Here is a 14,705-nt window from a genome sequence, read left to right as displayed (position 1 = left end):
AATTGCTATAGAAATACAGTTTGTATTGTACAATTATTATTATTATTATTCTTAGTGCTCTCCATATTACACAGACTATTTGATTGCTTGTAACCGAAGTCTACTCAAACAACTGGAATAGTAACAAAACTGTGAAGACTATAAAGGGATCCAGAGTGTTTCTGTTATCAAGAATCTTGTCCCTCGTTATTTCTGTTTACTTTGTACATCCTTCAGACAATTCAGTTAGATTCATTTCAATTCAGCTTATATAGTGTCAAATCACAATAGCAATCGTCGAAGGGTACTTAATATTGTAAAGTAAAGACCCTACAATAATGGACGGAAAACACATAAAGGATGAAAAAAGGTGAGCTAAGAAGAAATGCTCAGCACATGATGGGAAGCCCCCAGCAGCTTGCGTCTAATCCAGCCCTAAATATAAGCTTTATCTAAATCTTTAAGCATATTCTTACAAGTAGAGAGGCTGTCTGACTGAGCTCCATTAAGGAGGTTTTCTTTTAACCTTAGTGACCTTCAGAGGTCCTAGTAGGCAGATTTTATTACCTTCAGACATGTAACAAAGTTGTTTCTTCTGATTCTGATCTTTATAATACACTTTTGAATGGAAATATATGCGACCGTTGTCCTTTTTTTGTTTTTTTAATTTAAATTTAAATCAACTGCTTCCACTTTATATGCACAACACATCCAGAAGACACAACATAGTTCACAAACTGAAACACTCTCAGTCGCACAGACACTTACTATTAGAAGCTAAAGCACGCAGTCAGACTCTCCCTTTATACACGCGCACACACACCTGGGGTTAACTTGGCTCAGAGGGATGTTTAGTCTCTCAGCGATGTCCTCAACCGTTTCGTTGCCCTCAGAGATGATTCCTACACCTTTAGCAATGGCCTTGGCTGTGATTGGGTGGTCCCCGGTAACCATGATCACCTGACCGTGGACAGAAGGTTCCCATAAGTCACATGAGGCCTGACTGTATCTCATCTGTATGCCATGTGTCAGAGCATTCCTAAGCTACAGTTTAGTATAGGCTCTACAGGCACATAACTCATCCAGATGTGCTGTGTAGTTAAACTGGGAGGGAGTGGGGTTATCAGGGGTTAAAGGTTCAAATCGTACATTAAATTTATTAAATCTTAAATGTGATGCTTTCTTATAGGCAAAATAGTATGATTTTACAAATAATCCATCAAATCTTTGTCTTTGGGCAAAAGCAACTACAGAAGTTGGTGATGTGTACTGAAATTCATCCACTTTCGCCAATCCCCAGCTGCACCTGCAGAAGGTAACAATTCTTATGCTGGTTTTAGGCACCGTATTTTCATCTATTGTTTAGTTTGAGTATCATCCAATCCTTTGTAATCTTCCAATAACAAGTAACTGACAGATGCAGACTTTGCTAAGAAGCCCACTTTTCATTTCATCACAGAAGTGACAAAAGAACATACTGCACAATGGAGATTATTTTCTATTCTTTCAAAGTCACCCAGTGGAAAATAATCAGTTCCCTGATGAGAAGCTGTTGAAAAGGAAAGTTATAAAACTAATAAAAAAGGGAAGTATATATAAGTATACATTTAACTTGGATATATATAGACTGCTATAAAGGAAATGTGGCAAATATTAGGATCTATAACCATATGTACTGTTCATATAGTACATTTAGCTTATTTTTAACATCTGCTTCATTACTTTACCGTCACCACTAAAGTTTTCAGCAGCACATATACAGGCTGCATGAAGGTACATTAAACATCACACATCATGTGATTACACAGCATAATGAAAATGTAACATCCAGCTAAAGGTATTTAAAGAAACAGGTCCAAAATCTGTTGGACAAAAACACAGTTTTTGTAGTTTTACCTCTGTAAACCACCAAAGTGGATTTCAAATCAAATAATCAAGATGTGATTAAAGTGCAGACTTTCAACTTTAACTCAAGGGGTTTGACCAAAAGTGTTACATTAACTGTTTAGGAAATACAGTCATTTTTATACAAAGTACCCCAATTTCAGAGGCACTTCACAATCCCATCTGGATTGTTTGATTTAAAATCCATTGTGGTGTGGTACAGAGGCAAAACTACAAACTACAAAATCTCCCAACTGTACAGCTACAAACATTATATTTCCCTGGATCATTTTAAAGCTACTATATTTTCAATTATTTATTTGTAGAAATTGTTTAGAAATGGGATCATTTCCTGTAGGTTTAAACTATTTAATTAGTTAATACATTAGGACTTAATACATGTCCTAATGCATCAGTCAAAACAAAGTTTATATATTCAACTAAACCTGTCATAAAACATGGAGTTTTAGGCCACCTCCACGGGACAAGACTCAGCTGTCCATCTGCATCTAAAGGATAGATGTCACTCTTTCAAGGATGCCAATGTTCACATTTTAGGCAGAGAAGACAGATGGTTTGAAAGAGGAGTGAAAGAAGCCATCTATGTCCACTGTGAATGATCTTAGAACAGAGGCGGTGGCTTACGACACCAACTGTCTGCCATTTATAATTTAGTTCTGAGATCAATTCCAAGGCATCTTAACACCCACTCACATCCTGGGCCATCTGACCTCAGGAAATCACATGATAGAGTGGGGCTAGGTTTCGCAATGAGCTCAACTGAAACCTTGGTTGATTGTGACCCACACCTGTTTTCACACCTTGGCTTGTGTGATTAGGTAGAGGATCATCAGGGTGTCCATTGTCCCTCTTGGGGGGGGAACTCCCACAGATCTTAAATCTGGGACTCTCCACCATCTGACCCTAGAACTGAGGAAGCTTCTCGGATGAGAGGTGAAACGTCTTCAAGCAACTTAAAGAAGTCCAGACGCTTTTCTTTCCAAGCTCCTTAGACTACGATGACTTGGATGACTGAGAACCTTCACAAACATTTGAGTTTTAAACTTTTTATCAGATATGTTTTTAACACAAACTTTCCAGCTGTTTTCTACAAAAATAAATATAGCAGCATTTTCAGTCACTTCTGCCTCTAGTTCACTTTTAAGCCAATTACAGGGTGTCTTTCAAAAAGAAGCGTGATAACTACTGTACCTGAAATTAAACATGCAAAATCCTCTTCCCATATTTGTAGTTGTTCCCCTGAGTTAGAATGCCTCATTCTCCTCATTATCCATTTTTATCTCTGCTGGAAGTTGTTTAACCTTCCTGCGGCCTGGCTTATTACTTTTCTGACGAAAAAAAAGAAAAGAAATCTGCTCTGTGTATTTGGAGTCGATTAACATATAATGACAATTTGCAGTAAATCACTGAATCTGCATTTAGCTAAATGGATTCTTTTTACAAATTGCTATCAGAATATATTCAGCTCATTCTTTATCGCCTTCCATGCTTTTTATTTTAACGCCAACAATTCAATTTGCCAATTATTTTGAATTTTTCATCCCAAAACCATAATTTATTCGTAAAACTGTCAGTCACTTCTTACCCGCAGATAGTCACACCTGCAACAGTAGCTCTGATAAACTACCGAGTAAACTCTAAAACTGTTCGGGTACTTCAGCCAGCCTTCAAAGTGTTTATGCAAAACATGCCATAAGCATTTTCATCTATAGTCATAGTCAAAGGAAGATGGTTTTTTCCATCTGCAGTGATTTATATCTAGCAGCCTGCTGTTCTGTGACCTCTACACAAGCTATGTGGAAAGCATAAAGTGGGGAGATCAGCAGTATGACTATAGCAGAGAACAGGCATCACTTGCAACACATATGACAATAAATATGTCATGTACAGTACACATGAAAGGAGGAGCTGGGATAAAGGTGGACTGCAAAGTCGCTTGCAGATGCAGAACATTTCCGACAGCTTACAGCAGCTTAAAATAGCATTCCCGTGTGGGTTTTGCCAGAAGGCTAGCTGAGCCTTCTGGCAAAAAGTCTGATGTCAATGCCAGCCCACACTGACATCAGCTGATCTGTTGGGATTGCAGCTGAGCTTGACTTTGTGCCGTGCCTGAACTAATTTGTCCATTGGTCATGATCTGTCATGGTCCCGAGAAGTGATCAGTTGTCATTTGGATTTCACTATGTGATTTGAAAAGATATTTGACATGCAAATCCCCTCTTTAAAAAGCTTGATGAATGAAGCCAGAGGGAAAGGAGTATCAGGAAGTACTATAAATGAATCTGCAGAAAGTGTTACCTTGATGCCAGCAGAGCGGCATTTACCCACTGCGTCAGGCACAGCGGCACGCGGAGGATCAATCATGGAGATGAGACCCAGGAAGCAGAGCTGCAAAGTGGGGAAGTTCGTGTCGTCGCAGTCGAAGGTGAATCCTCGAGGGAACTGAGATGAGGATAGATTCAAGTGGCAGAAGCCTGGAAGAGCAGAGAGATCAGTGAGGTGATTGTTCATAACAGACTGAAATGAAATCTCAAAGTACACTACAGCTACTGAAAAAACAAGAGAGAAACATATTTTTAAATTTAAAAAGAGGCTTGTTTTTTACGACCCCCAAGAAACATAACAATAAGCAATACTGATTTTTGATGGTGGACTTTACTGTTACTGTTGCTATTTACAGTTAAGCTCGTTAAGAAAATGTGAGTAAGATTTATATAAGAAATACACCCTCAGAAAATACATCTGGTTGCAGTAATCCTGTACATTTCCAAATGCTTATTCAGATTCAGAAGTCGCAGATTTGCAACACAAATTGAATCGGGCATTTTTATTAATTCATAATACACATCGCTTCCATCATATCTCTCTCTCTCCAATCGCCCAAAGTGAGATACTTCGGATGAAACACCACACTCAGTCTAAAACGGGAGAAGCACCCGACCCATCATCATCATCACCTAAGGCATAACTGAGACACACTAATTTACACAATTTCAGGAGTTTCACTCTAAAATGGCACCATTCCATATTCCACTGTTGTGACGCCTACTCTAACAAAATGATGATAGCACATAATTATTACCTATGGCACTTTTTAAAAGATGCCAGGTAAGTTTTCTCCTTGGTTGTCAAAAAGATGACATTTACAGAGTCAGAATGCCGAACACTTTAGAAACACCGAAAGCTGAACTTCCAGTACAGTATTTTTTTAACCCAAAATGTGCTGCATTTTATGGCTCACTTTTCACCTGATACTCCTTAAAACGCTGCAAACAAATGTTTCTAATATTTTGTGTAACATTGGTTATAAGTGTTTGCTCTGTGTCAGCTCCAATCCAAGGCAAGAGCCAAAAACTTGCAGTGCAAGCATTCTTTACCTTTATGGGGACATTAGGGCAAACTACCCTGTGTACCAAGGCGATTATAAAAAGTAAGTGCTGTGTCCAACTGCTTCTCCTCTCCACCTATTCCCAAGCAGACTGCTTTTATTTGGTGCCACTAGATAAACGTACCAAGCACCCTTTCTCCCAGTCCACCCAGCTCCAGGTAGGCACTTTGGAAAGACTCTCTCCACATTTCATCCATAGGCTCCTCCTGGCCTTGTACCATAATGGTGCTGCATCTGTAAAACAATGAATAATAAATTTAGAACTACGGTGCTTACAATAATCAGTGTGCTTATATTACATAAGCAGGATGAGCTCCAGCTATATGGACAATATGATATGTGGTGTCAAAAAGATTTGCGCCTTTAAAAGGATAAGTTGTTTTTTTTATCAGCCAACAACAGCTTTACTGTGGCTTTATTCTAAATTTAATATTCATGTCAGCACTGAGTTGGGTTTGTTTTTGCACCACTGTTACATACAAAGTATATGCACACTGGAGGAGCGCTTAATCTCATTATTAGGCAGAGATGTGGACAGCAGGAAGTTATTCACAATCCAAACTTTGACATGTAGTGCCCTCTTTTTTTCTGTGGCTGTACAGCATAAACTGGAGACCCCTGTAGTTCACAACTCTGCTTTGAGGGTTTTGTTTTGTTTTGTTTGCTTCTTTTAAAAGTAGATACTTTCTCAGCATAAAAGGGAACTTCTAGGGAGTGATGTACGTATACGATAATTGGTAAAACACATGAATGCAGCACTGACAGCTCACATAAAAAAAACCCTTAAAACCATGGTAAAACAATACTCCCATACAACAACTCTTATTAACTGCAAAGTGGGGAAAATAACACAAAGAAGTAAACTGACAGTGGCATCCAGGCTTTATTGTGCCAATATGAAAAGGAGGAAACACAACAAGATTTTGACTTGTCGGAGGCAAACGTAAAAATAATAAAAATAAAAAAAATCAATTCCCTTCAACTTGCTACAAGGCATCCACCACACAGTGAAGCAATGCAGAAAGAAAATGATGCTGCTCAAACAGGATTACAAGAAAACAAAGGACCACAACAAGAGGTGATGTTGCATTACCAACCGCTGGCCAGCTATTACATCACGTTAGAGTTCCCATTAGCAGTGCGAATGCAAGCAGAAAGAAGGCTTTGAAAGTACGCAGCTCCCCGGGGACTTTCGTAGTTAGTACTTACCCCCGGGTAGAACTTTTGCTGCAAAAGTAGCTGTTAAAGTGCAATAACTTTTTCCACCCCGACCACCAAGTCATACTGTTTTCAATCAACTATCATCATTTTTTTTTAAGGGAAAAAAGAAGAAGTTTAATTTTAGTAAAATAAATGTCAACATGATAGAATAAGAAAAATGTTAATTCAGGTAAGTTTAACTTCACATTTTTCCCCTGGTCATCTACTGCCCACCTGTAGTGACTCTGCGCCCTGCCGCCTCTAACAGTGGAGCATCTATCAGACTGTTAAACAGTGCCAAATGAATGCCAATCATGTGGGTGCATAAATGTTAAGGTTTCTTAACCTGTGCCCACTTGTAAATATTATGCATGAATAAAGACAAATTAAAGGATATTGCCACCATATTTTAAACAAAGCCTATGATAAAAACAACCGGTTTTATTATGTTGCTGGATTTTAATCTTTTCCCTGACAGTAACAAAGCAATATACAGAAAATTAACAGCCTGGATAGAGTCTTTTTTTTACTGCAACCACAAAGCAACAGGAAACATTAAATGAAAAATGAGTCAAATTTTGTGCTATTTTCCTACTGAGACATATAATCGATCCATTATTGATTAACCAACCTGTCCAGGATTCTTTCGGGAGCTCCCTTCATGACCAGAATATGACCAGCGGGATTGTCCTCCGCTTCATGGATAGAGAGCTAGAAGAAAACGCACAGGAGGAAATGTGAGGACACGACACTGTGGGATTTGCTTTAAAAACAATGCACACATGCGGTTCATTGTCTATTGTTAGTCTGATTTTTTTATTTATTATTTTTTTATTTTGTTTTCACTGCTGTCATATTTTCCAACTGGTTAAAAAAAAAATCATCTCAAGGTTGAATTGATTGAGTGTACCTTGAAAGTCATATGTATGCCTTATGTTGAAGGGGCATTCATTTACCCAATTGCATATATTCCTCTGGTGTAGCACCTTGCATTATCCCTTCCCCCATACCTACAGTAGTTTGTGTGCACACACGCCCTCACTCACGCACACACACACACACACATTCCCCAAGGTAATTTGTATCTGAGTCACAACATATCTAATCTCAGAAAACCAGAGCAAAATTGCTTTATTTCCCCTCCCCTAACACAGACGTGCCTATTTTAAGTCAGGGAACAGGTGCACAAGACGCATGCAGGAAGTACTTTGTTTGCTTCAACACTGCTGCTGTGTAATTCATATGCTGGTTCGAATCTCCACACAAGCTGGGAAAGACTGGGTGTGGAAAAGCAAAGCAAACACACATCTCTGTGCGTTAATTGTTACACTTCCCCTGAGCAAGGTGTTAATGCTCTGCGTGATGGCTTCATACAGTTCAGTATTAACTTTTGGCTCTGTTGGTGTTGACTGTTAGAGGACGGAGTGAAGCATGTGGATTAACGTAAGACCTTTCACAACTGCCTCTCTACTACAGATACTGGATGGGAAATGTTTGTTCAATTTTATTAAAAAAAAATAGCTTCTCCTCAATTTTTTTTAATCCACTTTGGTGAAAGAATAGAATTACAGAGCATGCTTGTCTTTGCTCAGTCTCATAAGAAGCTACCTCTGCAAATGTTTGATATTGTCTAGCATGATGGCAAATTTTAATTAGTGATGTACATCCAGGTCTTCTCACCTGTTCTTCTCCCAGCATGTTAGGCCTTTTGATTCAGGCACTGTTTATAAGCAGGTTACCAACCCATTTACAATTCAATAGCATATTCAACATACAATAAATTTACAAATGGGATTTCTGTGCATTGAAAGGCAACAGCAGAGCACTTTCTTAGTATCCCAGCCAAGCCAGTTCATAATCCTGATGTATCTTTCTAACATAAATAAAACACATTGCATTGCTTTAATGCTGCAACCGTTTTTCCTGTTACCAACAATGCTGCGTTTGTGGCTTGTTGGGTAGCTTCCAAGTATGAATGCGTGCAGCAGTGTGAATTTTAAGTAGGGTGTCTCTGGTAAAAGAGCAGACATGTTCAGGCTGCCTTCACTCAGTAGGAAAAGGTTAAAAAATGAATATGCATGATTTCGTTCTGGCATAAGGAAAAAATTATATTTTTTTCCTCTCGTGGACGTCTTGGAAATCTGTGTGGAAAAACTCACCACAGCTCTGACAGAATTGTGAAAGATCATTTAAAGTAAATAGAGGAATAACCTCTTAATTGAAATGAATGAATAAATAAAATGAATACATTAAAAATAAAACCACTGGAATTGCAACCAAAAAGATCTGGACCCATACCGGCATTTTAAAGACTTTGTCCTTGTCTTTCACTAAGTTTCATGACATTTGGTTTTGTGTAGTCTTGCTCACACTGATTACATAAGAAATCTAGATTGTTAAAACATAGTAAAAATTGATTTTAATACAAAAATTGACCGAAACAGTTTTATGTGATAGCATATGTTAGTGCAGCTTTCATAAACATAAAATTGTTCAAGATTAGAAATAAATACCTCCTCTGGCTGGTGAGCAACAATATCTATTTACATAACAGTTACTCTATTACATTTTTAGGTTGCTTAATATGTGTATATATACAAAAACCCAGAATGCACAGTAATAAATTTCAGCCTTGTGTTAATTTTCTCATCAGTTCAAGCCCAAAGCCGTGATGTGACACTAGTCTCATGCAATACCTGATATTTGTTGGTGGAGTTGAATGGGATCTCTGCCACTTTGGGGTTTGCGGCTCTCATGTCACGAACACTCCCACAGCACACCTCGATGGATTTCAACAGAGCTGACTCTGATGCATCCCCCGCTGTCTCCCTCTGGGGAAACACACACAGGAGCACATTAGCACAGTCACTAACATATGCATATTAGGAAATGAGTGTTGTCTGTCTCATTGCCGGTGTTTATCATACTGCAGTGGAGGGAAGCTTTGGGATTATGTGTTATTTAATTGATTAAAACACTAGCTGAGATACCTGAGAGGACTTCCTTTACATCCATTATGTTTCTTATTAATTATGCAGGTAGTGGAGTATGATCTGAATTACCAATGCTGGCCACAATATTGCTGTCTAAGTTAATAACTTCACATTAAAGAAGTCAATGATTTCCCCTTTTTAAAAAATCTACAAGATGAGGAAGAGTTTTATTAAAACAGCCCAGTTTCTTCAGGGAAAATATAGCTAATTAGTTGGGTACATATGCTGTTTGTAAACTCTCAAGGGCAGCTTCTAAAGGTCTTGATGGTTTTCTAAATAAATACTGTTGGAGGAAGACATTTGAGTATTGCCTGTTGGCAATAATCAGTAGCAAATTGGTTGCTAAGATTGTAGTAAATGAGTAAATTATTAGGTTATATTTTTCCAATAGTGGTGTGAAGAAATAATATACTCAGGGAAATTCAGGAAGAAAAGGTTAATTTTGATGCTTGATCTATTTATCTGGAATGTAGGGCAGCAACAAAGACTTTACACTTCAGTCTGTACTGGGGCCAGTTTCTCAGATATGCTCCAGCTGTAGCTGGGGGTCTTCAGCTCTGTTTCCACAGACCACCCACATGTGTGTCGCCGGTGGTGAAGAACTGTCCTTGATGGAGTTATTTTCTCGAGTGCCTGAGTAAACCATATTTAATTAAAGCACTCCTTAAATCATTTGTCCTAGCTGTTATGATGACCTATAAAAATCTGAAGCCACTGTTTATAGCCGTTTCCTTAAGACGATAGAAATTCATCTGTTTAATGTTGCATTTTAATCTAAAACGTGATATTTTTCTAACCCGGACCAATTAATTCTACTGTTGCACAAACAGTAAAAAAGTCCAACAAAACACAAGCTCCAGCATAACAAATTATCTCAGATTATATTCATTGAGGTCATTGAGCTTGGTGGCATTTTTTTCTGTGTAGCTACATGTGACCTTAATTCAAAAGAAAAAGCTTCATAAGTCTTAACATGTGTGAACTGCCTTCACATGAAGACACATACAGAGTAACTTCAAGTATAAGCTACACTATATGTGTTTGTACTATCGCAGATGAAAGACATCCAACGAGAAAGAGCCGCGGCAATATCTTTGGTCATGGCTGGAAAACAGATTTTAATATTCCGCACAAAGAGGCCTTCAAAGTCGGCTGTTATAACGGTCTGTGACTAAAAGCAGTATGGGAAAGAAATTTAGAAAGACCATCTTACAACGTGTCTGCTGATAAGATCTACATCTGCTAACCAATGAATGGGAAAGGAGCTGGGAGATAACGCGCTGATCAAAAATATATGGGTGTCAAAGTGGAAAAAAACAAACCTAATGTTTGGGATTCTAATAAAAAATGTAATTTATTGAGCTGTGGCAGCACAAGATTGATGTGTCCTCTAGCTGTTTTCAAGGAGGTTCTAGTATGGAGCGAAATATTGTGGGAATTGATACCTTGTGGGGAGTGAATCAGTGGGTACAATCTGCATACATCAAACTTGATGTTGTACCTAAGCTTATTAGATCCATGTCTCAGAGTGTGTCCTGCAATAAACTTTACACTTTAAGAAAGCCTATTTCACAAGTCTCAAAGTAGTATTATTCTCTTTTTCCTAGAAGCAGCTTGTTTGATATTTCTTTGTTTTTGGAGGCTTATCAGCTTTAACTTGTCTGATAAAGTTGCTTGCTGTGATACTTGGATAATTTTAGAGAAAATTCTTTTTTGATAACCTGTGAAATCCACCTTCATAAAAAAATCCATGATAATAACGGCATTTCAAACCACTCTTAGAGCCAATTTATTAAAATCATGCTAAACTGATTGACCTGACACCCGATACGCCAGTGGGAGCGAAACCAAGACAAGAAATTTCTCTTTGTTTCTGTTTATTCATTCATGAACGGCCGCCAAACAAGGACACGCACTCCACAAGATTTGTCCTTGTTTGTGCCTTTTCATGAATGAATAAATAGATCATGGAAATTCCATTTTTCTCCTTTCCCGAGTAAGATGGGTACTTGTTCGCGTAATGTCAACGGAGCCTCGACTGCTGTGTTTGAGGGCTGCTGGGATATACGCGTGTCACTTAATCCAACGAGGAATTCTGCCCACCTTGAGGGGTACAGAGGCTGCACTGGCACCGTCTGCTCCCATCTGAGTCAAGACGCTGTAATCCCTGTCACTGAGAGCCATACTGAGAATTTCTTCAGGTCAATGTAGCACAGTTTAGAGGGGCAGCAGTCGGTAGAAGACGGAGATATTATTGACTTACCTTCCCAGCAGTGTGTGTGTGTGTTTGTGTATCTGTGCTGGGGGAGTCATTTCCAGGGGTGCATTGGATTATCCTCTGTGTATGTGCATTTATGTGTGAGAGAGATGCCAAGCCAAGTGTCAAGTGGTACTGACAAATTATTTTTATGGGTTGTTTTCATTCCCCTGTGGCTGCCATACAGCTGAGGATGGGCTGACCACAGGAGAGAATACAAACTATCTTTGCTCAAGTATGGCATAACAAGATGGTTTGGCAACCAGTCCGTTAAACTCAGATAACAACTTCAAAATCTGATCAGAAGGGCAGGGAACATAATTGGCATGCTGGCCCCATCTTTTCCCCCTCGTCTCATCCAAGAGATGTTTGAAGAGACAGTGAGAAGGGAGAGCCTCGAAATTACCAGAGACCCGAACCACATCCTGTACAAAGAGCCGGAGCCGATACCCTCAGGCAGAAGGTATGAAAACTCAACATGTAAAAAAAAAAAATTCCACTCTCAGGGATCTGTGTAATACTCTTTCTGATAAGAGACACAATAACGGCTACTCTAATGTAAAGCGCGGTGCTTACGTTTCTTTTGAAGTGTTTACACTTTTCTTGAGCATAGTCCCATTATGCTTTTCAGCGTTACGCGTTTCAAAGGAGAATATTGTGCTTTTAACCTCTAATACACTCAGTATGAGAGCTGATGGCGTGATTCATTTAAAGATAAAGTGTATGATCATTTAGAAAATCTTTTATATGCTCATATTTGCATAATGCAAACAGCCGTAGTGGCATTTCGTGCTGTTGTATACCTACGCTGCATTACATTTCAGAGGCAAATGTTTTCCTTCTAGCTTCGCTACATTTATATTATTTATGTACGCCAGTAAATTTTCAGATTGAGATTTCAAATTGAATCTCTGTTAACAATGTTAACCTCATAGATTAAATTGCCGGCAGTATGTGCAAACGTTTAAATTAGCCCCCGCTTGAACAACGTGCAAACTGCAAACGCCAGATATATGATGTAATAAGTATTATAATAACATGATCAGGTCTATTCTTCAGCGTGGACTTTAAATACATTTTAAATTATTTACTTTTACATTATTTTTATTAGGGTCTGTTATACTTATACTACTGTTACATGGCTTTATTGCCACTTTTAGTTAAGCACATATTCAAGCATATAAATCTTAGATCTGAAGTATCGCCACTTAGTCTGCATGAAACATTAAAAGAGGCTAAGATGTGTAACAAGTGCTTTGATTTATGTTACAAAAGCTGCTGCTGTTTGACTCTGCTTTTTGCATTTTTCTGTACTTTAACTTTAAAGCTATTTTAGCAACAAATGCAACGGTATGTGAAGTTTATCTATCTACGCCTGTGGGCACAACAACAGCACTTATAGGTTTAACAGTTTTCAATCTTGTCATGAATTAAACTGATAGCAACCTAAACATTTTGTTTTTAAATCTTTTTTTAGATTTAGTGAGTGAACACTGATTTCACCACTTCTTATTTTGGAGTGACAACTCAGCTAACACTTCCCACATGTTGTTAAGTTCACCCTACTGGCAAACCATGTTGTCAAAAATCATGTCATGAATAATGCGCATGCATTATTTGATCCAAATATAAAAGACCCACTCAGAATGCCCTTGGATTAAACTAAAAGTGGTATACTCCACCTTTTTAGGGAGTAGAGATAATTCATGAAGCTGAAGTATAAAGGTAAAGTTTTCAGTAACTTGATGTTATAGCGTGAGCGCTGCTGTGTTGCATGGTATACATGCGGCAGGTACATATCTATTTTTCATGCTGCATTGCATAGAACCACTTATAAATCCCAAACGACATTTATCTTTCAGTACGGCAGGTTATTTTTTTTCTCCAAGGATGGTGAAGCGCATCCTTCCTTACCCTGTTTTTGATTGGTGAATACTCATTGCCTTCATTGGTTGGTTTGGCTGGGTTTGGACATGACAAGTGATGACTGGCTGGAGTAAGCCAATCAGAGACAAGAGGAGAGTGGGTTATGCCCACACAGTGTATATAAAAGATAGATGTAGCCTCTGGGGCTAAAGCCTTGAACCTCGGTTCTTTCTGCGAGCCAGCAGTGCGTGACTATTTTGGCTGCAAAAAGAAACCTGGTAATAACAGAAGCGTTTGAGAACATGCTAATTTTCTCTTGATTTATGACCTCTGTAACATTTCCTTGACATGTTTGAGTCTCAGTCTCTAGTCTTACTGAATACAGCGTGATTTTTTTTTTTAAATATATAAGCTTCTATTTAAAGTAAGATAGAATATATTTAAAAAGTGCATGCTTTGGACTTGTGATTGACAAGTCACTAACTTATGAATGCGTGGTGTCACATCCACCCCTCAGCTGGTGACATGCAGTTTCAAAAAAAGGAAGATGGTGATGGAAACAATGCTCAACTTAAGGTTTTAAAACAAGAGTCAAACTTATGTGTTAGGTAATGTAAGAGTGGCTTCATCCATCATTTATAGAGGCTATGTTCATGTATTTTCCATATTGGAGTTAAATAAATGAACATATAGTGTCTTCAGTACTACATTATATGTGTCCAGTGTTCACATGCTGGTAGAGCACTGAGTCAGGAATCGATTGCTGTCCCTGGTTTTGATTCTTGGGTTTTGAGTTTTGTTTGCTTGTTTGTTTGTTTGTTTAGTTGGTCGGTTGGCTGCAGTGCAAGTATATCTTCTTGATCCTTTTGAGGTGAAGTTTTATATTCTTGCATTGCCTGTTTTTTGTTATCATTCAAGTATTAATTCTTGTTGTATTTAAGCTTTAGTCATTGCTTAGCGTGTGTATGGCCTCCAGTTTCTTCTTTAGTATTTAGGAAGGGTTTTGGATTCCTGTCTTAACTCAATAACTATTCAAATAGTGATTTTTATTTCTTGTAATATTTTGGATCTCGGAGTCACATTTTGCTTCAGATGAGTGTCAGCTTTCTGTCTTCAC

The 14,705-nt window shown here is 38.3% G+C and overlaps 1 protein-coding gene across 2 annotated transcripts in view; it reads right to left on the bottom strand.

Moving 5' to 3' along the window:
* The window catches only part of atp1a2a (ATPase Na+/K+ transporting subunit alpha 2a), a 50,804-nt gene that overhangs the window by 17,235 nt on the left and 18,864 nt on the right, over positions 1–14,705 (bottom strand). For both annotated transcript variants that reach the window (XM_006792372.3, XM_006792373.3), the window contains exons 11-15: positions 9,169–9,303; positions 7,104–7,183; positions 5,397–5,506; positions 4,183–4,358; positions 803–939 (exon numbers count right to left, since the gene is read on the bottom strand). In XM_006792372.3, the coding sequence (XP_006792435.1) occupies positions 803–939; positions 4,183–4,358; positions 5,397–5,506; positions 7,104–7,183; positions 9,169–9,303 (638 nt within the window). The remainder of the gene's footprint in view (positions 1–802; positions 940–4,182; positions 4,359–5,396; positions 5,507–7,103; positions 7,184–9,168; positions 9,304–14,705) is intronic.

Source organism: Neolamprologus brichardi, chromosome 18 (assembly GCF_056152115.1).
Source record: "Neolamprologus brichardi isolate AB-2024 chromosome 18, ASM5615211v1, whole genome shotgun sequence".
In the NCBI taxonomy this organism is placed as follows: domain Eukaryota; kingdom Metazoa; phylum Chordata; class Actinopteri; order Cichliformes; family Cichlidae; genus Neolamprologus; species Neolamprologus brichardi.
This window is presented reverse-complemented; position numbering and strand designations above follow the sequence as displayed.